At 49.1% G+C, this 23,812-nt stretch overlaps 1 protein-coding gene across 8 annotated transcripts; it reads left to right on the top strand.

Annotated features, from left to right (window-relative positions):
* The first annotated feature begins 569 nt into the window (after positions 1 to 569).
* smpd4 (sphingomyelin phosphodiesterase 4) lies at positions 570 to 23,812 on the top strand. 8 transcript variants are annotated; one of them, XR_009528624.1, is made up of 21 exons: positions 570 to 730; positions 1,549 to 1,640; positions 2,043 to 2,129; positions 4,727 to 4,863; positions 5,226 to 5,301; positions 5,583 to 5,679; positions 5,893 to 5,945; positions 6,223 to 6,374; positions 7,855 to 7,987; positions 8,616 to 8,687; positions 11,973 to 12,062; positions 13,700 to 13,857; positions 14,195 to 14,285; positions 14,546 to 14,643; positions 15,697 to 15,860; positions 16,421 to 16,626; positions 19,510 to 19,740; positions 20,032 to 20,163; positions 22,323 to 22,451; positions 22,816 to 22,932; positions 23,039 to 23,175. XR_009528624.1 is itself a non-coding variant. In XM_060068731.1 (20 exons), exons 2-20 carry the CDS (start codon positions 1,602 to 1,604, stop codon positions 23,354 to 23,356), a joined length of 2,457 nt encoding a protein of 818 aa, XP_059924714.1. In that variant the 5' UTR covers positions 570 to 730; positions 1,549 to 1,601; the 3' UTR covers positions 23,357 to 23,486. The 8 variants fall into 8 exon arrangements, 7 of the variants coding, with proteins under 7 accessions (XP_059924714.1, XP_059924711.1, XP_059924715.1 ...); XM_060068731.1 differs by lacking the exon at positions 22,816 to 22,932 and having other exon boundaries at positions 8,616 to 8,681; positions 23,039 to 23,486; XM_060068728.1 differs by lacking the exon at positions 22,816 to 22,932 and having other exon boundaries at positions 23,039 to 23,486.

Below are 23,812 nucleotides of genomic sequence, written 5' to 3'. Positions count from 1 at the left end.
CTCAGCTGCTGCGTGGTCACGGGACTGGCCAATGTGGCCGAGTACGCGTTCCCACGCCCGCCGCTAGCCCGGCCTGGACACCCGGACGCCCGGAAAGACGATTAATTAAACTGCACGAGTTCCTTGATGACTTCTATAGACTTATACTATTTTTATGCTACTACCAACTATATCGAAAGAATGAATACTTCCACCACTTACAATAATACTCTATGAGTCAAATATGTATCACAATTATTTTAATTCAACTTTGTTTAACTTTTTTATATTGAGCAATAGATAATAGCCTATATTTTATTTGATGTGTACCGCTATTACAATTGAATTGTACTTTTGGTACGAAATAAGTAGGCTAACCAGTCTAATATAATATAATATAATATAATATAATATAATATAATATAATATAATATAATATAATATGGTATAAAACGATAAAACCTCATTTAATATAATAAATCAATTTTAATGTAATACAACAGAAAATAAATACACATTCTGACCGAACGAGGGCGCTGTGTCCTGGCGGACACCAGCCGGCGAGCGTTTGCCTCTGAGAGTCCTGCTCCGGAAGTGACGTCCTCGCTTGCTCTCTGAGCTCGAGAGGAGTCGGATGGAAGCGCGCGCTTGATCGGAACTGAAAGCTGAAGATACCTGAGGTCTGCGCGCCACGCCAGGTACCCACACCTTACACCTGAGCCACGAAAGACAGCGTTGGACTGGAAACAAGGTACACAACGCAGAACAGAACAGCATATTGTGAAGTTTTGTTCTTGACAGCAGAGTTGCTAGCGGACGAGCTAGGCGCACTCTCGTTCAGTGCGCATGGTTCGCGCATATGGGTGTTTATGTTCTGCCAAGTTACGCTACCTTATGCTACGTATCAAAATGTGCTACCTAGTGGTTCTGCGCGTGATCATGCAGACACTATTGAGTGTAGTGGGAGCATCGTTTGACAGAAGATGTTGGTCTGCAGATCCAATACGCTACCAAACACATAAGGTAGCACTTTTCGATAGGGTAGTTGTATACAGTGTTCTGCCGGCTGTCTGCTCCCTTGTCACTACATCGATCCGCTACCCGATCAACACATGCTACCCTATGTGTTTGGTAGCGTATTGCATCTGTAAATCTGTCAAACGATGCTCCCACTGCAGAATGACGTTATTGTACACCACTACTCACTCCATGTACATTGTTAGCATATTTTGATGCTGTATTATAACGTCTTTTTTGAAGATTTCAGGGGAACAGTATGTGTACTACTACACTGGTCAATATGCAGGCATGCGTCTGCGCAGAACCACAAAGTAGCACATTTGGATAGGTAGCCTAACTTGGCAGTACACCGTCTGAGGACTTTTCATTGAGCTTTGCCTCGTGCGGTTGAATCCCCAACGTACTCGAACCCAGCTAAGGCATTCTCATATTTATAGATCCCTTACCAGCTCACCCTCGCAGAGTCCAAAGGCGTGCCGGCTGCGTCGCACGACCTAGTTAGTGTCTGCTGGGTGGCGGTGTGTGGGTAAGCAGTGAGTGCTTCTGTAGCAGGCGGTGTCCCAGCGGATCGTGTGTCCCACGGGTCGAGTCCCGGCTCCGCCATGGCTGCTCCCAACCTGCAGCAACCCAGCTTCCTACTGGTGAGTCCTGCACTGGGTTCGGGTTAGCTCACGGATATAAATGGGTCCCACCCATACCACCTGCTGGTGTATACATTTTACCTTGAGGTGGACCAGCTTCAATGCTTGTATTGATTGTCTTGCTCTTGACATTACGATGTCATGTATCAGATGTTTGGTACTGAAAAAGTTGCTTTGTCATTTACTTTAGTGTTAGCATTTAATCTGTTGATTTGTTGTGCTCTCTGCAATGGTCATATGAGAGCCAAGGTTGTGTAAATCAGTGTAACAGTTAGTGTACATGGAGGGCCATAATATTGTAGGCTTTGAATTAATTTAAATATCAAACATTGGTCTATGTAATGTCTGTACTCCTGTGTGTCCTCACCTTGTATTGATTTATTCATCTGCTTCGGTCCCCAGGCCAACCTGAAATCAGACTCCACCACCAAGCCCCTACTACAGCGATGCCAGGACTTGGTGAAAGTCATCAATGACTACCCCGCCAAGGTACCATCAACCCACGATGTCATTCAGAACCTCTGTCCTGGTTAGACTCGTAGCAGCGCTCTAAAGGCTTTCCTCCACTCCGTATATGGTCATGTTATTGTTATCTAGGTTGAGTGTCTTCGGGGAACAGGTCTGCATCCATGCCGAGCAGGCGGTATGTTCTCCCCGGGATTGTTGCTCCCTGGGGCGGGTCAGGCGGGGGATAACGGCCCCTTTAAGGCCGGAGCCCCTGTAGTCTGAACAGCTGCTGCTCTCTGAGTCAGCAGACAGTGACTGGCTCTCACTGTCTCCTTACTCTCGCTGGAATGTAACCTTTGTGTTGTTTAAAGGTTTGCATTCCCCTGTTGCATAAAAAATGTCCATCCTAATACACCACTCTTAGATTTTTCTAATCAATTTATTGGGTTATTTTTGTATTTTTTTGCAAAGTCATTTTGCAAAGTAGCAGTTGTTGTGGAAGTTATCTTAAAAGTTTTATTAGAAATCGTTTGTTTAGACACAGACCGTGAGTTAAAGAGGAGTTGGATGGATAGTATTATGGTCAGGGTTAGGGCTGCAACAACGAATCGATAAAATCGATAAAAATCGATTACTAAATGCGTTGGCAACGAATTTGGTCATCGATTCGTTGTGTCGCGCGATTAATAAGTTACTCATAGGCGCAGCACTGTTTACAGCCAGCCGCCGACAGGTTGGTTCACGGTTCATGCACGCCCACAGCGAGCTTTAGTGTGAGCGACCACAGCTTGTATTTTGGTCATATCTTAAAACTGGACTGTAGGCCTACATAAAAGTGTTGTACCTTCACTGTCTTTGGGTTAAAAAAACTCCTTCAACTCAGTATCCGTCTAGTCCAACCGAAAACTGTCAGCTGCTGCTGCTGCAGACATTGTGCAGACGGGCTCGGAGTCGGCACCGCGTGCATCAACAGTCATTCAAAGCAGCGGTAGTAATCACACAACCGGACGGTGTAGAAAGTCCCGTCAGTTAAAAATAGTAATGCAATCCATGTTAAAAATCGGCAGGATATAGAGCTAGTTAGCTTAAAAAAAACAACTAACCAATGGTCACAAACAGTGTCAAATGTGATGTGTTCAGGTCGGCTCAGTAATATGATTGATGCGTTCAAATGCAGCAGAAAAAAAAAAAGAAATTGAGATTTTGGGGAAAACTTGTTAAAATAGATAATATTATACTAATATAAAATAGATAGTAAAGATAGAATTATGACCTGTTTAATGTCCTATCTTGAACTATCATCATCTTATCAGCAATTAAAGCAATATTACAAGTTCTATTTCAAGGAGCCTCGAAAATGGTATCAATAGGTTTGACCGGTTAACCATGGACCTCCCTTATATACATATAAAAGTATATCATACATTGTATGTTTTTTTTTGTGTTATCCCAGTTATGTTTTTTTAATCTTTTTATTATTTAATATTACTTTTAATAGTTCCGGGACGTTGCAGCAATAACCTGGTGTTTTTACACTTCAGTCTGCACTGTGAATTTGAAGTAATGTTCCGTTTTTGAATAAAGATGCGGCAATTCCAAAAATAAATATTATTTTTTTCTATCCGATTCATCGATTAATCGAAAAAATAATCGACAGATTAATCGATTATTAAAATAATCGTTAGTTGCAGCCCTAGTCAGGGTGTTTGACTATGGATGAAAGGTTCTGGGTTTGAACCTCCATATATGCAGTCTACCTTCTACCTGTTCCTTAATACCATGTTTATAACTGGATAAAAGTGTGATGTCAGTTCAGACCGAGCCAGGTTCTGAACAACAGTAAAGCAGCTGTCGCACTGCTGTCGCCCACACAGAGGTTGGGCATGAGATTAACATAGATCCTGTCAACATAGACACTGTCGCTGCATTACGTCCACCCAGAGACGGAATTCAATAAGCATTCTGTGCCCGCTGACTAAAGACTAGGGATCGACCGATATATCGGTCGGCCGATATTATCGGCCAATATTCGCGTTTTTTACGTGTATCGGTATCGGCCGATACGCGGCTGATTTTCGCATTTTTTTTTTTTTTACTTGTTCTAACTCACCTGTTTTTAATATTTGTTAAATATTGTTTTTTATATTGAAGTTCAATAAATGTTCCTTTAAAAAAAATTGGCTCAAGAAAATCGGTATCGGCGTATCGGCTAAGGCTGATGAAAAAATATCGGTATCGTATCGGCCCTTAAAAATCGGTATCGGTCGATCCCTAAAGACGGTTAATGTAACTGGGGTAGGATGGTGGTTTCTCCTGCGTTCATCCCCAGGTGTAGTTCATTGTGCCGGCTCTGCTGTTGTTTTGCATTGGTACAATTATTGCTAGTAGGTATTTTGGGGTTCTGGTTGATTTCTGATGGGGACAGGACTGCTGCATCTTGATTTGTTGTTCATGCATTAGTTTCAACCCAAGTATCTCACAATTCTGTAGATGCTGCTTGCAAAGTGTGCATATTACTATTGCACATAAATACAGATGATATAATTAGAGTAAAAGTAAGGGTTTGATGTAGTGTAGTGTGTGTGTTGTGTACATTATCATGTTTGTGTGTTGATACGATGGTGTGTGTGTGTGTCCAGGAGCTGCATGCTGTCTTCCCCTGGCTGGTGGAGAGTGTGTTTGGCAGCCTGGACGGGATCCTCGCCGGGTGGAACCTGCGTTCCATTCCCTCCCGGGGCAACGGATACAACCTAGTGCTGGACTTCCTGGACCCCAGGTCAGTCCAGGGCCACCGACGCCACATAAAGGCCTAGCCTTCAGCCTGGAACACGACATAGCCTCTTGTTGAAGCTATGTAGGCCTTTTGGTTTCCTGTCAGCCAATCTCTTTAGTCGATTTGAGACTGTAACGATGAAAGTTACCAGTCGAGTCACTCAATAGAATGACTCGACGGCTAGCCTTCCAATGTTAGCTGTTTGATTGGGAAACCAGCAGCTGTAGAAATGTTGACCTTGCGGTGCAAACATATTAGGTTTTCAAACACTCTGGGATATTTGTTCTAAACAAGGGCTTCTGGGAAGTTGAGTCTTTGTGATGACTGTAATATTCCATATTGACTCTTTGGGTTTTTCTCCACAGTGGTCCGATGATGAAGCTTGTGTACAAACTTCAGGCGGAAGAGTACAAGTATGAAGTCTCTGTCAGTCATCTGCCTGTAAGAGAAAGAACTATAGTTCTCTTTTATGAATCACCTCCTTCCGTTGTGTGTTCATATTTCCAGCGTCACTATTCTTGTATCCACTGCCTCCTCATTGTTTCACTTGGGTTTATGAAGTCGACATGAAACATTTGCTTACTCTGACATAAACTTTGCTGCGTTGGAACATGCTAGGACTTTTATTTTGAAATTATGGAATTGTCGACTCTGATCGAGTGGCCCCTGGGACCCTGTTGTAGAACTCGTTGTGTGTTTGAAGGCCTGGTTGTTTGTTGCAGGGCCCGGTGAAGGTGTCCATCCAGGAAGGCGTCCTCCCAGACTGCCCTCTGTTCCATAACAAGCTGCAGTTTGCCAGGTCCGGTCTGCTTCCACTAAGTATCCTTCAAAGTAAAAGCCCCCCCTCCTCCTCCCTGGCTCTGAATCCATGTAGAGCTAGTGGTGCCTGGATTACATGAACAGCTCTATGGCTTTGCATTTTAACTATGCATTTTAACCGTATCCATGACGATGCTCAATGCCAATTGGCGGGAGAACTAATTGTTAAATATAGTGTTGTATGTTCGAGTTGATTTCCTTAACCTTCTGCAGATCCGTTTGAATACTACATGTTCAACTTCGCCCACAGTCTCCTCACAGTAAAGGTACAACATGTCTTCTTCATTGAGTTAGAAGGTTAAAATATTGACGTTGTATACACGTTGAATATTCCATGTTTATTCTTTAATTTCCATCAGTGCTGTGGTAGTTCACCATCTCCCAATAGTTCCTCCCTCTGTGATCCACTGTGTGAATGCAGTGTGATCTGACCGGTGAACCGTGTACCTGTGATCCACTCAGTGTGATCTGACCGGTGAACCGTGTACCTGTGATCCACTCAGTGTGATCTGACCGGTGAACCGTGTACCTGTGTGTTCTCAGTGCATTCCTCCAGGCCAGCAGGGGAGCTGTACGGACTCTGCCTACTTCATGCTGGTGGACACCTACCTGAAGTACTTCCTGCCTACAGTGGGGGTAGTCCCGCCCTCTCCCTTCTCCGACTCCAGGGGATCTGTAACCACTCCGTCTCCAAGGTATGGGCCACCACCTCTGAACATCATGGCTGCTCCCAACCAATCAAGATCAAGCCTAAGCTTTTGGCAACAAACCAGACAATGATGACAACCAAAAAGTGTGTGTGTGATGGAGATGAACTGTTCTTTTGAATATCTTCAAGTTTTGTGTCCTTTTTTAGGGGTTGTCATCAACCTAAAATAACACGCACAAGTAAATGAATAATACCTGTAGATCGGTTAGGTTTCAATGCATGAGGTTGGTTCCATAGGTAGAGAGCAAGTGTGGCACTATAAATCAGGTGTATGTGAACTTGTTTTTATCACCATTTCAGTGTAAACAATCAATATAAAATAGTTGTTTATTTTGTGGACCTGGTCCATTGGGGTAGATAGATGGGTAACCCTTTATTGCCCCAAGGGGAATTTGTCTTGCACTTGTGCTTATATGTGCTTGAAATCATCTAAGCACAAACTGCACATACTCAAAGCCCTACACATACAGACTCAATGATGGACAGGACGACGGTCTAATAAACCAATAACATACAGACTCAATGATAGACAGGACGACAGTCTAATAAACCAATAACATACAGACTCAATGATGGACAGGACGACAGTCTAATAAACCAATAACATACAGACTCAATGATAGACAGGACGACGGTCTAATAAACCAATAACATACAGACTCAATGATAGACAGGACGACGGTCTAATAAACCAATAACATACAGACTCAATGATACACAGGACGACGGTCTAATAAACCAATAACATACAGACTCAATGATAGACAGGACGACGGTCTAATAAACCAATAACCTACAGACTCAATGATAGACAGGACGACGGTCTAATAGACCAATAACCTACAGACTCAATGATAGACAGGACGACGGTCTAATAAACCAATAACATACAGACTCAATGATGGACAGGACGACGGTCTAATAAACCAATAACATACAGACTCAATGATAGACAGGACGACGGTCTAATAAACCAATAACATACAGACTCAATGATAGACAGGACGACGGTCTAATAAACCAATAACATACAGACTCAATGATAGACAGGACGACGGTCTAATAAACCAATAACATACAGACTCAATGATAGACAGGACGACGGTCTAATAAACCAATAACATACAGACTCAATGATAGACAGGACGACGGTCTAATAAACCAATAACATACAGACTCAATGATACACAGGACGACGGTCTAATAAACCAATAACCTACAGACTCAATGATAGACAGGACGACGGTCTAATAAACCAATAACATACAGACTCAATGATAGACAGGACGACGGTCTAATAAACCAATAACATACAGACTCAATGATAGACAGGACGACAGTCTAATAAACCAATAACAAACAAATGAAGACTAACCCATCCACCAGAGGGTAGCGAGCCCCACAGCTCATCCCTGTGGCTGATCTCCAGTAAGAGCTCCGGGTGACCCGCTGTGCTGTGCTCCCAGGCCCCAGAGCGTGGCGTTTGCGGGCTACGGCGTGCACAGCCCCAGCCTCCTGAAGCACCACATCTTCCACCAGCCCTCGGCCACGGCGGACCCGGCGGCCCAGGAGATCTGGAGATCAGAGACGCTGCTGCAGGTCAGACCCCGGCCACAGGGCCTTCCTCAAGGCCTTCCTCAAGGCCTGCCTCAAGGCCTGCCACAGGGCCTTCCTCAAGGCCTGCCACAGGGCCTTCCTCAAGGCCTGCCTCAAGGCCTTCCCCAAGGCCTGCCTCAAGGCCTGCCTCAAGGCCTGCCTCAAGGCCTGCCTCAAGGCCTTCCCCAAGGCCTGCCTCAAGGCCTTCCCCAAGGCCTTCCCCAAGGCCTGCCCCAAGGCCTGCCCCAAGGCCTTCCCCAAGGCCTTCCCCAAGGCCTGCCCCAAGGCCTGCCCCAATGCCTTCCCCAAGGCCGGCCACAGGGCCTTCCCCAAGGCCTGCCTCAAGGCCTGCCTCAAGGCCTGCTAGTCAAACACGTTACAGGGACACTTTGAAACACACAACGTTATCAATTGGACTTTAGAGAGAAAAGAGAATTGGTGTTACAAAGTAAGTCTGGTCTAATCAGGAACAGACCAACAAGTTCTTTTTTTTTTTATTATCCTAACTCCAGATTATTATTATTATTTTTCTAAAGAGTATAGACAAAGTATGGTTTGTTGTCTTATAATTCTTGGGACATTTCAACAAGTAAAGGTTGTTCTTTACTTCTTTCTGTTCTCTGGGCCCCAGATGTTTGTGGAGGTGTGGCTCCACCAATACTCTCTGGAGATGTACCAGAAGCTGCAGTCCCCCCAGGTGAAGGTAGGCTGCATGGCACACCTCCACCCTCTCCCCCTCTCTCTCTCACTCTCTCTCCCCCCCTCTCGCCCCCCCTCACCCATACACTCTCTCTTGCGGGCACACTTCCTCTCCTCTACTGCGCCCTGGCTACAACTGCACCTGGTCTCTCACACACACACACACACACACACACACACACACACACACACACACACACACACACACACACACACACACACACACACACACACACACACACACACACACACACACACACACACACACACACACACACACACACACACGTGCACATGCACAAATTGATGCAAAGAGGAGATGCTGGGGATATTAGGGTAGGTGCTAGGATTGGACTCTAGGAAGGATGACTTACCTGAGGGAACCTTGTCACTTTACGAATGAGATCTGGTTGATAGGACAACCATCAAGCTTAATGAAATAAGAATAGTAGTAAAAAGTTTGACCATTTGCGTCATTTCTCCAAGCTTTCCTGGATTCTTTTGCAGAAACAAACCGACCGTAGATCGGAATAGTTCACAGCGGGCGTTTACTCTCTGAAATAGCCAGGCTTGATGGTTCTCCTTTAATCATGACCTGGGTGTGGCATCCACTCTACAGCTGGCTATAGTTTTAAATTGTAATTCTCTTCAGATTAACACCAAAGGCCATGGGTTTGGTAAGAACTCAGGGATTATTTTCGACCATGCTGAAATCCCCAAAGCCGTGCCGACTCACTCTGTCAAGCCAAACTAACAGGAATCCACCGTGTGATGGTAAAAGGCTGATTATTGTCCCACGTTCACGCAAAGCAAGGGGGTCACAGACCCCTTACGTCCTTGCGGACCCTGACGTGCGCCTCCCAAAAATGTTAACCTTCCGTCGAGGCGACGCAGCATCGAGGGCTGTGATTGGTCCGCTTACTAAAACCCTACGCAGAACCATAAAGGTTCACGACTGCGTCGACGCGTATGCTTGGTAATTGCGTTGCGTGAACGTTGAACCATAATAAGCCCTTAAGGTCTTGTTATGACATCACTCCACCATTAACCAATCACAAACCAGCCTTTAGTTTGATCATCTAATGTTGGGTTGCTATCGTTGTAGAGTTTGGCCTCATGCTATTGTAGTAACCCAAAACAGGGAGACATTTCCCTTATTAATTCAACACGAGGCTCTAGTGTGACCAAACCACACTAGCCCTGTGTTAGACTTTTGTCAAGGCAACATGATAATGTGTTGTGTTTCTGCTGCTGGGTATTTGTTATCAGTGGGACCTGTGCGATGCGGACTCCCCACAGCTTCACCTCTCTACGTAGTAGTCCTGCTGTTTCCCCTCCTCACCTCTCTTCTCCTACTGTGAGCATGCTGCAAGGCTGTCACCATGTACGTCTCCATCTCCCTCCATCCCTCTCTCTGTCTCTCTCTCCATCTGTCTCCATGTCACCTATCTGTCCCTCTATCTGTCTCTAACTCTCCTGTCTGGCTCTTCTCTCTCTTATCTGTCTCTAACTCTCCTGTCTGGCTCTTCTCTCTCCTATCTGTCTCTAACTCTCCTGTCTGGCGCTTCTCTCTCCTATCTGTCTCTAACTCTCCTGTCTGGCTCTTCTCTCTCCTATCTGTCCCTCTATCTGTCTCTAACTCTCCTGTCTGGCTCTTCTCTCTCCTATCTGTCCATCTATCTGTCTCTAACTCTCCTGTCTGGCTCTTCTCTCTCCTATTTGTCCCTCTATCTGTCTCTAACTCTCCTGTCTGGCTCTTCTCTCCTATCTGTCCCTCTATCTGTCTCTAACTCTCCTGTCTGGCTCTTCTCTCACCTATCTGTCCCTCTATCTGTCTCTAACTCTCCTGTCTGGCTCTTCTCTCTCCTATCTGTCCTTCTTCCATGCCTCTCCATTGTATAACCCCCTCCCTGACGTTGGGCATGAGCAGCATAGAGCCACTCTCATTGTAGGACTGCTGTGACAAGGGCAGGAAGGCCTTGTCCAGACTAGTACGCGGGCAATAAGGAATAAACATTTACTTGCATCTTCTCCCCTGCTCCAACAAACATTTACCGAGAGGTAGCAATGAAATGCCTTGATCCTGCACCCACCCAAGCACTAGACCTAGTTCTGCTTGACCCGGCTCCCCCCGTCCTGTCGTACAGGGGTCTGACCGCGGGGGTCTGACCCCTGTACGACAGGACGGGGGTCTGACCGCGGGGGCTCTATGCTGGCATGTCCTGCTCCGTGTGTATTTGCATGTCGTCTACTGTAGTGTTTTTGTGTACCGTAACAATGAGTCCTGTGATGTGTGTAACCGATCTGTCCGTTGGCCCGTGACTGGATGTTGCGTGGTTGGCTGTGTGAGAACGTCCTCTCCCCTTTACGACAGTGCTGGGATTAACTCCAGCAATACAGCGCCCCCTACTGGCACTTTGAGGTGACACATAACTATTTCAGCACCCTGCTGTTCCCCATTCATGTCTGAAAGAATCCTTGTTAGTTATCTAATGTGAGTCAAATGGGATTGACCCAATAGACTGGAGCCAGCAGGTTTGTTAGGTTTTTATTGTGAATTGTTCTGCGAGTGCAGTAGTGGTAGGTTGCTAGGTGACCACGTAGTCCGGTAGGGATTCGTTACTGTAACTAACTGGAAATCAGTATGATTAATTTATTTTTATTTTACAATTTAATGGTTAAACAAAGAAGTTTATAATATCAATTAATCTCAACACATCGGCCTGGCCTAAAAGAAAGTAGTTTTATGTTGACTGCTTCCAATGTTGTGTTGGTCATACTAAAGAATGGTTTATTTATTTTTTAGTGAATAATACACAACATAAGGAACTTAATAAAAATCGCACATTAAATCGCAATATTGGTCAAAATAATCGCAACTAGATTATTTCCCTAAATCATTGAGCCCTAGTGCCTAGGTGACCCCGTAGTCTGGTTGGGGTCTGTTGACTTGTGTTGAACATGAGGTGGAGTTCAGGTAGGTTGCTAGGTGATGTAGGGGATGGAGGACTGAAGTGACTCCTCCCAGGTGACCCTCCCCCTCAGCCCACTCGTACAGTGTGTTCCAACGGTCAGTATTTCTGTTTACACATTGTCTCTCCTTTTGTCCCTCTGATCCTCATTTCCTCCTTCCAAACGACCTCCTCAACCCTTCTCCTTTTTATTTGTCCCTGTCCTTCTTTTCCACTGTTCTCACGTGTTCCTTCACCTTGTATCCCTGTTGGTCCTCTTCGTCCACGTGTCCTCCTCCTCCTCCTCCTCCTCCACCTGGTGCTGTCTGGGGGTGCAGCTGGCGCTGCTGCAGTATCGGCTCTGTATGTCCAGCATGCCGTGTCAACCTCCCCCCCCGTCAGGCTCTGGGACCCTGCACACCTACCAAGTACTGTTACCTCTACACTCAGCCCCCCCCCCCCACACCTCGGGGGGTCCAACCCAGGTCGCGGGATGCAAGGTGCTCTTACACCAACCGATCACCTGACGGCCACCTCAGGTGAATCCCGTCTGTCCCCCTGCTACGGGCGACAACCAAGATGGCCGGCCGGTGAGACAGGCCGCTGGTCGGCGCCGGCGTCGGCCCGGACCGTCCTGTCATGGAGGTCCAGGCTCACGGGTCCGCGCCACAAGCCTTCCTCTGGCTTCCAATCAGGCCACTCTTCTGTTGCCCAGCCGTAATGTGGTTGGCAGGGCGTTGCCATGGTGACGACAGCCTCCTAAATAGTGATTGCCGATTGGTGGAAGCGTGCCGGGTTGGTCTAAGAGCACATGTAGGGTTCCTGTCTAGAATACTTCTCTTTAGTTATGACGAAGCGCTTCCTCTTCATGACGAAGCTAATGAGGTGCAAATTCAACCTTATTCCATACAGACTATGAGAGTTACTAATGAATACATAAAGAACAACAACATCCACTAATCACTTCATTGTTCAAAGTCTGCCCGATTAATTCATGCTCGAAGGCCATTGATTGGTCCGGGTCCCGACGTATCCTAGAGAAGTATCCTTGATGGCCAGGCCCACCTGGGTGGGACCGGTCTCCGAGCCCACCTGCACTGCTTGGCCTGTGGTGCTGCTGTGCTCATACAATCCTTTAAGCATGTCGCTCAACGCCTGCAGTGCTTTGCAGCTTTTTCTTCTCTTGTTTGTAAGTCGTGTGTCTTTGTGTGTTTGTGTTTGTGTATATGTAAGTGTTTTCCACTTACATAAACACAAGGGAACAGTACGAGTGCTTACACTCTCCCCTGCATTATGTGGCTGGTATGCAGGGAGAAACGGGGCGTGGTTTAGCTGGCCTGGGGCGTGGTTTAGCTGGCCTGGGGCGTGGTTTAGCTGGCCTGGGGCGTGGTTTAGCTGGCCTGGGGCGTGGTTTAGTTATGTGATTTAGATGGTGAAGCAGGAAGGGGTCTTGGTGCCTTGCTTCATTCTCTCTAGTCTGGCTTCCACCAGCAGATCAGAGAGAATCGAGGTCCACACACACACACACACACACACACACACACACACACACACACACACACACACACACACACACTACTGCACCGCAGTCAAACGCAGCAGAACAATAATAACACAAGTCATTGAGAAATGTCAATTATTTATGATGGCATTTGATTTTCATATGCTAAAAAAACATTCATAAGAAAATTGAGGCCAGGAAACTTTTGACTCTAGATTTTGATTGAGGCTAGATTTTGATTGAGGCGTATTATATACATTTTATAAATAAAATCTATGCAAAATATATAATCATAAAAATATATATCATAAATTAAAATGTTAACCTATTTTAGTGTCTTTCATAAATATGTAAAAAGTATTAAGATTCTCCATAGTGAGGTTCCTCAGGCCTCTGGCGGGGGGCTCTGGGCTCTGAATGCGATGCGTGAACGATGGTTATCCGGGGGCTGGTTGGCTGAGTCTTAATTAACTACTGTGCAGCGTTGCCATTTGCCGATTCACACAAGCTTGCTGCTGATTGGCCGATCCCCTTTTCGCCCCGTGTAACCCGCCTTCCTCCCAGGAGCCCTTCAGCCCCACGGAGGAGCACGTGATGGTGGTGCGGCTGCTGGTGAAGCACCTCCACGCCTTCTCCTGCAGCCTGCGGCCGGGGCAGCTGACGGCCGCCCCCTCGGCCCCCTCGCCGCCCGCCCACGCCAGCCCCCTGGAGGAGTTCAAGAGGTGGGCGCCGTCGTCCCTCTGTCGCACACGCACACGCGCACACACACGTACACACGTGCACGCACGTACACGCGCACACAAACACGCGCACACAAACACGCGTGCACACACGTACACGCGCACACAAACACGTGCACACACACGTGCGCACGCACGCACACATGTACGAGCACGCACACATGTACGCTCGCACATACCCACGCACACAGGTGCACACATGTAAACACACACACGTGCACACGTGTGCACGTACACACACACACAAACGTGTACACAGGCACGAGTATGTCCATCCATCCCCTCCAGAGCCTGCAGCTCTCTGGTCCTCTGCCTCCAGGGTGGTGGTGCAGCGCTTCGTCCAGCAGAAGCTCTACCTCTTCCTGCAGCACTGCTTCGGTCACTGGCCTCTGGACGCGTCCTTCAGAGCCGTAAGCCCCCCCGTCTGGTCCACACTCACCATTGCATCAGTACTCAGGCCTTCATACTGATACTACTGGGCCATATGTCACTATTATTTAATGTTTAAATTAGAAAAGGGTTCATTGGATATTAGACATTGATCTTGGTGTACAGTTTAAACCCTGACTGTGCTCATGTGGGTTTGCTCTGTACTAGTTCAAAGACCTAATGAAGACGTATAGTCCTTGCCTTACCTCTCAGCGTGGTTAATGTGCGGTCCGTGTGTCAGGTGCTGGAGACCTGGCTGAGCTACATCCAGCCCTGGAGGTACACGGGAGAGAAGGCCCCCCCCCAGCCCGACCTGAGCCGTACCGTACCCGACCGCTGGTGAGGAGGAACCGTCGCCCGGCTCCTGATTGAGCTGGAATCAACAGTCAGCCAGCGTCGTAGTAACCATGACGACCGGCTCCTGATTGAGCTGGAATCAACAGTCAGCCAGCGTTGTAGTAACCATGACGACCGGCTCCTGATTGAGCTGGAATCAACAGTCAGCCAGCGTTGTAGTAACCATGACGACCGGCTCCTGATTGAGCTGGAATCAACAGTCAGCCAGCGTCCTAGTAACCATGACGACCGGCTCCTGATTGAGCTGGAATCAACAGTCAGCCAGCGTCGTAGTAACCATGACGACCGGCTCCTGATTGAGCTGGAATCAACAGTCAGCCAGCGTCGTAGTAACCATGACGACCGGCTCCTGATTGAGCTGGAATCAACAGTCAGCCAGCGTCGTAGTAACCATGACGACCGGCTCCTGATTGAGCTGGAATCAACAGTCAGCCAGCGTTGTAGTAACCATGACGACCGGCTCCTGATTGAGCTGGAATCAACAGTCAGCCAGCGTCCTAGTAACCATGACGACCGGCTCCTGATTGAGCTAGAATCAACAGTCAGCCAGCGTTGTAGTAACCATGACGACCGGCTCCTGATTGAGCTGGAATCAACAGTCAGCCAGCGTCGTAGTAACCATGACGACCGGCTCCTGATTGAGCTGGAATCAACAGTCAGCCAGCGTCGTAGTAACCATGACGACCGGCTCCTGATTGAGCTGGAATCAACAGTCAGAACAGGTTATAGTAACCATGCCGACTGGATTCTTCCAGAACTAGAATCGACCCCCACTTGATGGTCCCCATTGGGGGGTTTGGGATGGTTTCTTGCCTCGGGGGTTGGACTCCCGACCTAAACGTTCTGGTATCAAACCCCAAACGTCAGCCTGTTGGTGTCCTTGAGACAGATGCCCTAACGCCTAGCTGGCCCTGGAGGACGTGTATCTGTAGTCGGCTGGAAGCCACGTCAGATAAAGGATAAATGGTACCACATGACCTGCAGCACCTGTCCTTAACGTGTCCTGTTCTCTCGGTTCTCTGTGTTCTGTGTCAGGGGTTCCTTCGTGGAGGAGAACCTGCTCATGTACACCAAGCTGTTCCAGGGGTTCCTGAACCGGGCCATCCGTACCGACCTGGTCAACGCCAAGAACGCCCTCATGGTGTTCAGGGTGGCCAAGGTCTTCTCCCAGATGAACCTCCCTGACATGATCCAGAAGGGTGAGGGCCACCAACGCAGCTTCCTGGTGTTTACATGTGTCGCCTTGGTTACTGTCGGAGTCACACCGAGCAGTCTATGAATATGCTTTCCTCAGATCTTACTAGATGCCAAACGCCCACATTTTATCTGCTGAGTTGCCTAACTTTCGGCTACCAAGCAGAATGAATGCAAAGATGTGATGATGTTGAGATCCACGAGGCTTTGTAGAGAGTCTAGAAATGTATTTTGAGCACCAGTCGGTGTTGGACCGGGGGGTCATTGATTGTTATTTAATGACCACTTGATTCTGGTTCCTCTGTTTATCCTCTGGTTTAACACTTTGTGTTGCCGTATCTCTGATCCCAATGCTTGTTCCCTTCTTTAAACTGCTGCGTTAAGCACTGTACTGTGGTGGGGGCCCTTTACCAGTAGAGCGTGGTGTGGTGGGGGCCCTTTACCAGTAGAGCGTGGTGTGGTGGGGGCCCTTTACCAGTAGAGCGTGGTGTGGTGGGGGCCCTTTACCAGTAGAGCGTGGTGTGGTGGGGGCCCTTTACCAGTAGAGCGTGGTTTGTCCCCCCAGGGGAGCAGCTGTTCCTGGAGCCGGAGCACGTCCTCCACCACCGCCAGCCCCGCGGGGTCACCACCCCCACCCAGGGGGGCAGCTTCCTGTCGTCGCGGCAGCGGGCGGTGCCAGACTGCGTGTTCCGGGTGAAGAGCCACGTGTACGCGCTGGAGGGCCAGGACTGCCAGTACAAGCAGATGTTCGGCCCCGACCTGCGGGGCACGGTGAGTGGGGTATGAGGGGGGTATGAGGGGGGTATGGTATCACCGGGACCACCATGAATCCACTGTTCATGTTCCAGGGGAAAATCTGCTTATTTATTTAGTGCATATATTTTAATTATTTAGTGTGTAATAAATAATTGTTTAGTGTAATACAGAGACTGTAGTCTATCCACAAACAAGCCAGTCAGTCAGCACCTTAACTAACACTGTGTGTAGGTCTAACACTGTGTGTAGGTCTAACACTGTGTAGGTCTAACACTGTGTGTAGGTCTAACACTGTGTGTAGGTCTAACACTGTGTAGGTCTAACACTGTGTAGGTCTAACACTGTGTGTAGGTCTAACACTGTGTGTAGGTCTAACACTGTGTGTAGGTCTAACACTGTGTAGGTCTAACACTGTGTAGGTCTAACACTGTGTAGGTCTAACACTGTGTGTAGGTCTAACACTGTGTGTGGGTCTAACACTGTGTGTGGGTCTAACACTGTGTGTAGGTCTAACACTGTGTGTGGGTCTAACACTGTGTGTAGGTCTAACACTGTGTAGGTCTAACACTGTGTGTAGGTCTAACACTGTGTGTAGGTCTAACACTGTAGGTCTAACACTGTGTAGGTCTAACACTGTGTAGGTCTAACACTGTGTGTAGGTCTAACACTGTGTAGGTCTAACACTGTGTGTAGGTCTAACACTGTGTGTGGGTCTAACACTGTGTAGGTCTAACACTGTGTAGGTCTAACACTGTGTGTAGGTCTAACACTGTGTGTAGGTCTAACACTGTGTGTAGGTCTAACACTGTGTAGGTCTAACACTGTGTGTGGGTCTAACACTGTGTGGGTCTAACACTGTGTGTGGGTCTAACACTGTGTGTAGGTCTAACACTGTGTAGGTCTAACACTGTGTAGGTCTAACACTGTGTAGGTCTAACACTGTGTGTAGGTCTAACACTGTGTGGGTCTAACACTGTGTGTGGGTCTAACACTGTGTGTAGGTCTAACACTGTGTAGGTCTAACACTGTGTAGGTCTAACACTGTGTGTGGGTCTAACACTGTGTGTAGGTCTAACACTGTGTGTGGGTCTAACACTGTGTAGGTCTAACACTGTGTGTGGGTCTAACACTGTGTAGGTCTAACACTGTGTGTGGGTCTAACACTGTGTGTGGGTCTAACACTGTGTGTAGGTCTAACACTGTGTGTAGGTCTAACACTGTGTAGGTCTAACACTGTGTAGGTCTAACACTGTGTAGGTCTAACACTGTGTAGGTCTAACACTGTGTAGGTCTAACACTGTGTAGGTCTAACACTGTGTAGGTCTAACACTGTGTGTGGGTCTAACACTGTGTAGGTCTAACACTGTGTGTAGGTCTAACACTGTGTGTGGGTCTAACACTGTGTAGGTCTAACACTGTGTAGGTCTAACACTGTGTGTGGGTCTAACACTGTGTGTGGGTCTAACACTGTGTGTAGGTCTAACACTGTGTAGGTCTAACACTGTGTGTGGGTCTAAAACTGTGTGTGGGTCTAAAACTGTGTGTAGGTCTAACACTGTGTAGGTCCAACACTGTGTAGGTCCAACACTGTGTGTGGGTCTAACACTGTGTAGGTCTAACACTGTGTAGGTCTAACACTGTGTAGGTCTAACACTGTGTAGGTCTAACACTGTGTGGGTCTAACACTGTGTGTGGGTCTAACACTGTGTAGGTCTAACACTGTGTGGGTCTAACACTGTGTGGGTCTAACACTGTGTGTGGGTCTAACACTGTGTGGGTCTAACACTGTGTGTGGGTCTAACACTGTGTGTGGGTCTAACACTGTGTAGGTCTAACACTGTGTAGGTCTAACACTGTGTGTGGGTCTAACACTGTGTGTGGGTCTAACACTGTGTGGGTCTAACACTGTAGGTCTAACACTGTGTAGGTCTAACACTGTGTGTGGGTCTAACACTGTGTGTAGGTCTAACACTGTGTGTGGGTCTAACACTGTAGGTCTAACACTGTGTGTGGGTCTAACACTGTAGGTCTAACACTGTGTGTGGGTCTAACACTGTAGGTCTAACACTGTGTGTGGGTCTAACACTGTGTGTAGGTCTAACACTGTGTGTAGGTCTAACACTGTGTGGGTCTAACACTGTGTGGGTCTAACACTGTGTGTAGGTCTAACACTGTGTGTAGGTCTAACACTGTGTGTAGGTCTAACACTGTGTGTGGGTCTAACACTGTGTGTAGGTCTAACACTGTGTAGGTCTAACACTGTGTGTGGGTCTAACACTGTGTGTGGGTCTAACACTGTGTAGGTCTAACACTGTGTAGGTCTAACACTGTGTGTAGGTCTAACACTGTGTGTAGGTCTAACACTGTGTGTGGGTCTAACACTGTGTGTAGGTCTAACACTGTGTAGGTCTAACACTGTGTAGGTCTAACACTGTGTGTAGGTCTAACACTGTGTGTAGGTCTAACACTGTGTGGGTCTAACACTGTGTGTGGGTCTAACACTGTGTGTGGGTCTAACACTGTGTGTGGGTCTAACACTGTGTGTGGGTCTAACACTGTGTGGGTCTAACACTGTGTGGGTCTAACACTGTGTGGGTCTAACACTGTGTGTGGGTCTAACACTGTGTGTGGGTCTAACACTGTGTGTGGGTCTAACACTGTGTGGGTCTAACACTGTGTGTGGGTCTAACACTGTGTGTGGGTCTAACACTGTGTAGGTCTAACACTGTGTGGGTCTAACACTGTGTGGGTCTAACACTGTGTGGGTCTAACACTGTGTGTGGGTCTAACACTGTGTGTGGGTCTAACACTGTGTGTGGGTCTAACACTGTGTGTGGGTCTAACACTGTGTGTGGGTCTAACACTGTGTGTGGGTCTAACACTGTGTGTGGTCCTCAGGTCCTCAGGTTCATCCAGATGATTGCCCAGGCCCGCCAGACGGCCAAGAGGATCTCGGACCACTCCCAGGAGGCGGCCGCCAACACCTCCTTCCTGTCGTGGTTCGGGATGGGCGCGGCCGACCCCAACCACACCTACGGCGGCTCGGAGCTGGACGAGACCGGGGACAACGTCAAGAAGACCCACGAGTTCCTGGACCGGGCGCTGGAGAACCTGTGCCAGATCTTCAAGGTGCCTTACTTTGTGTCTAACAGGTGGAGGGAGCTTCAGCTCATCCCATATCAGGAGGATGATGATGATGAAGTAGTCTACCCTTTTTATCTGTTCTAATGGTAGCACTGGAACTATCCACATTCTGTTGACATTTAGCTTAGTTAGTGTTAGCCCTGGACCTAGCCTTGTGTTGACCTGTGTGTGTGTGTGTGTGTGTGTGTGTGTGTGTGTGTGTGTGTGTGTGTGTGTGTGTGTGTGTGTGTGTGTGTGTGTGTGTGTGTGTGTGTGTGTGTGTGTGTGTCCCTCCAGCTGAATGCCGGGCAGCTGGGTCAGATCATCTCCACCCTGGGTCTGTCCCAGGACAGCGTCGGCTCCAACCAGCTGCCGGACTGCGTCCAGGGGGAGGGCGGGCTCATCCTCACCGACCTGGGGCGCATGCAGGTCAGCAGGGGGGATGAGGGGGGCAGAGTGAGAGTTAGTCTGGCTGAGCTGAAATGGACAGCGTCTATAGCGCTAGCGTGGGATTCCACCCTGCTCCTCCCCTTCCTGTTGCTGGCTTTCCCGTATTGTGCTCCCCCGCAGTAGGCAGTAGGCAGTAGGCAGTAGGCAGTAGGCACTAGGCAGTAGGCACTAGGCACTAGGCAGTATGGGGACTTTGAAGAGGACTTTGACAGCGCTGTAAAGCTAGCATGTTTGGTTATTTGCTTACAGCATTTGCTGAGGAAGAAAGATGTTCTTGCCTGTTTTCCCACAGGCTGTGGCAAACGTTTTATATATCAAGCGTGGCCTATTGTGTGCAGCGAGCTAGCAGGGGTAACGTTCAATTAGACCTCGGAGACTTGTAAACACAGTATTGTGTCCTTTTATATAACTATAAAAGGATCTTCACATACATCTTTAATCGTTTTTTGTGGCGTGTGCGGTTGGGATTGAGCCATCTCTCTGACAGCCTCTGAACGTGAAGACGTTCCATCCCCCCGGCACTATGCTGCATGGACACCGCTGCTGCTTCCCGGGCTTAGCCCCGCCCTGGACGATTGTGATTGGTTTAAAGAAATAAAAACAGGCCCGCCCAGTTTCCCCCCGGATAGACGGCTCTAAATAGCGTGGTTCCAGACCATTCTACTTGCTGTCGTTTGGTCTGGCTTTGTGAGACTAGGAGAGTGAGAGTGGGGGGGGAGAGTGAGAGTGGGGGGGGGGGAGTGAGAGTGGGGGGGGGGGAGTGAGAGTGGGAGTGGGGGGGTGAGAGTGAGAGTGGGGGGGTGAGAGTGAGAGTGGGGGGGTGAGAGTGAGAGTGGGGGGGAGAGAGTGAGTGGGGGGGGAGAGAGTGAGAGTGGGGGGGGAGAGTGAGAGGGGGGGGGGAGTGAGAGTGGGGGGGGAGTGAGTGGGGGGGGGGGAGTGAGTGGGGGGGGGGTGAGAGTGGGGGGGGGGAGTGAGAGTGGGGTGAGAGTGGGGGGGGGGAGTGAGAGTGGGGGGGGGGGGGGGTGAGAGTGGGGGGGGGGAGTGAGAGTGGGGGGGGGGGAGTGAGTGAGAGAGAGTGGGGGGGTGAGAGTGGGGGGGGGGAGTGAGAGTGGGGTGAGAGTGGGGGGGGGAGTGAGAGTGGGGGGGGGGAGTGAGAGTGGGGGGGGGGAGTGAGTGAGAGAGAGTGGGGGGGTGAGAGTGAGAGTGGGGGGGAGAGAGTGAGAGTGGGGGGGGAGAGAGTGAGAGTGGGGGGGGAGAGTGAGAGGGGGGGGGAGAGTGAGAGGGGGGGGGAGTGAGAGTGGGGGGGGAGTGAGTGGGGTGAGAGTGGGGGGGGGAGTGAGTGGGGGGGGGGGTGAGAGTGGGGGGGGGGGAGTGAGTGGGGTGAGAGTGGGGGGGGGAGTGAGAGTGGGGTGAGAGGGGGGGGGGGAGTGAGTGAGAGTGGGGGGGGGGAGTGAGAGTGGGGTGAGTGGGGGGGGGGGAGTGAGTGAGAGTGGGGGGGGGGGAGAGTGAGTGAGAGTGGGGGGGGGGAGAGTGAGAGTGGGGGGGGGAGTGAGAGTGGGGGGGGGGGAGTGAGTGAGAGTGGGGGGGGAGTGAGAGTGGGGGGGAGAGTGAGAGGGCAGGGGTGGTTACACCATTTCACAATGGGACCCACAAGACAAGGAAAAGGGTGTTTGTAATCACATCAGAATCTGGGATCTTTTCGTTGAAACAAAAGGATTTAGAATTCTGGTTTCCTTGCGCACGATTCCCTGTCCCCTTCCCGCTCCTAAATTAATTACATCTGTATTTTCTGTAAGTCTTTTTTGGATGACAACATTGCAGATGTTGGTCCAGATGTGCAACTCGAATGCCAACTGCCAGTTCTGCGTTGCAGGCATCACCATATTACTAAATATATTTAAACGTCTACACATTTGAGCTGCAGGTCAGTAGGGATGTGGGGAGCTCCACTTTTATTTTTGTTTTACTGGATGTACCGCATTTCTGAGTTCTTAAAGTCTGAGTAAAAGTATATATTCTAAAGGAAGGACGCCTCAAAGTAGACGGAAGACATTGGGGTTCAACCAGGCAAACTAACCACTAGAATATCATCCCACTAAAGAAAGTGTGTGTGTGTGTGTGTGTGTGTGTGTGTGTAGATCATCAACGGGCTGCGGCGCTTTGAGATCCAGTACCAGGGGGACCCCGAGCTGCAGCCCATCAGGAGCTACGAGAACGCGGCGCTGGTCCGCCTGCTCTACCGGGCGTCCTCGCTCCTCAACCAGAGGGTAGGCTCCCGCCCCACGCTCAGATCGCCTTGTGCTAATGTTGCGCTCGCTAACATGGCGTCGTAGATAAGTATGCAGACTACGTATCGCATTCGGCTGCTAAGCATGCGTCAACAATGCCGCCATCTTGCCGCGGGTTAACAACATCAACGAATGAATGAATGAAGGTCCGATGGGCAGAGGTCAGAGGTCGCCCAGTCAAAATCGCCATGTTTCTTTAAGCGCAGAAGAAGCGTGTTTATTAAGAAGCATAAATCTATAAAAAAAATAAAATATCTATATAGATGTATTTTTTATTATTATTTTTACCATCATTGCTACGAACACATGTGTGACGTATCTCATAAACCAAACCCGCTCGAAGACGCTTAAGAAGGTGATTTAGAGTCCGATGGGGACCCCATCGGACTGCCTGCATTCAGGTGGTTACCAAGATGGCGGCAGTGTTGATCCGTACGTTCCACTGACCAGCACAGCTCAGGTGATATACCTTTGGTGTTGTGCTAATGTTGCGCTCGCTAACGGTACAACGAGGTTTACCATTGCTAAACTTCCAGCTGATTGATCGTACCCCCCCCCCGCTGCAGTTCGGCGGTCACATGGCGGCGCTGTGCTCCAGGCCGGGCTTCCTGGGCCGTCTGGGGCGCCACTACCTGGAGGGCCCGGCCTCCCCGCGGCTCGCCAAGAGCGTAGTGACGCGGCGGACGCTGGAGCGCGGCCGGCGCCCCGGCCTCAGCCTGCGGCCGCTGGCCAGCTACCGCACGCTGCTGCTCCTCATGCTGCTCTACCTGCTGGGGGCGCTGGTGTCCCTGGGGCCGGTCTGCAGCACGCTGCTGCTCCTGGCCGGGGCCCTTCTCCACGGCCTCCTCCTCACGCTGCTGGGGGACAAACTCAAGTCGCACTAGGGCCCCCAGCGCAGACCCCCCCACCAGGGGACCACCTCACACCTGCCATTAAACGCCCTGACACTCGCCTGCAGCGTTGGTTCCATCCTCGGCTGCGGGTTGAAGAGCTTCAGTCTGATTTGGTTTGTTGCCGATAAACGTTGGTGATGGTTTCTGACGGGTGCTTCGCTCTGCAGAGGTCAATCGCGCGTCTGATAAGAACTCGTCCGATCACCGGCAGAGTATTTGCCTTCTGGACGGTGTTTCTACAGCTGTTCAGATTTAACTTACTAGCTTTTTTGATGGGTTTTGTAACCTATTTTAATGGTCTAACCTGTAATTATTTTTTTATATATATTTTCTTGGACCTCGTTGAATGGTCCAGAACTTGACCAAGGCATGGATGGTCTATTTTTCAGTGGACGACTGAGGAATGTTTTGGCACAATGTCCTCAATAAATCAATCTTTTTGCAGCA

This window comes from Gadus macrocephalus, chromosome 13 (genome assembly GCF_031168955.1).
Source record: "Gadus macrocephalus chromosome 13, ASM3116895v1".
NCBI lineage: Eukaryota > Metazoa > Chordata > Actinopteri > Gadiformes > Gadidae > Gadus > Gadus macrocephalus.
The sequence above is the reverse complement of the archived record's forward strand: the minus strand, read 5'-3'. Positions and strand labels throughout refer to the sequence as shown.

Bases quoted from the DNA above. Each gene is read 5' to 3' on its own strand.
- smpd4 (XM_060068728.1), top strand. From the start codon at position 1,602: ATGGCTGCTCCCAACCTGCAGCAACCCAGCTTCCTACTG. The intron at 19,741-20,031 runs GTGCCTTACTTT...GTGTCCCTCCAG, and splicing joins ACCTGTGCCAGATCTTCAAG to CTGAATGCCGGGCAGCTGGG. The intron at 22,452-23,038 runs GTAGGCTCCCGC...CCCCCGCTGCAG, and splicing joins CCTCGCTCCTCAACCAGAGG to TTCGGCGGTCACATGGCGGC.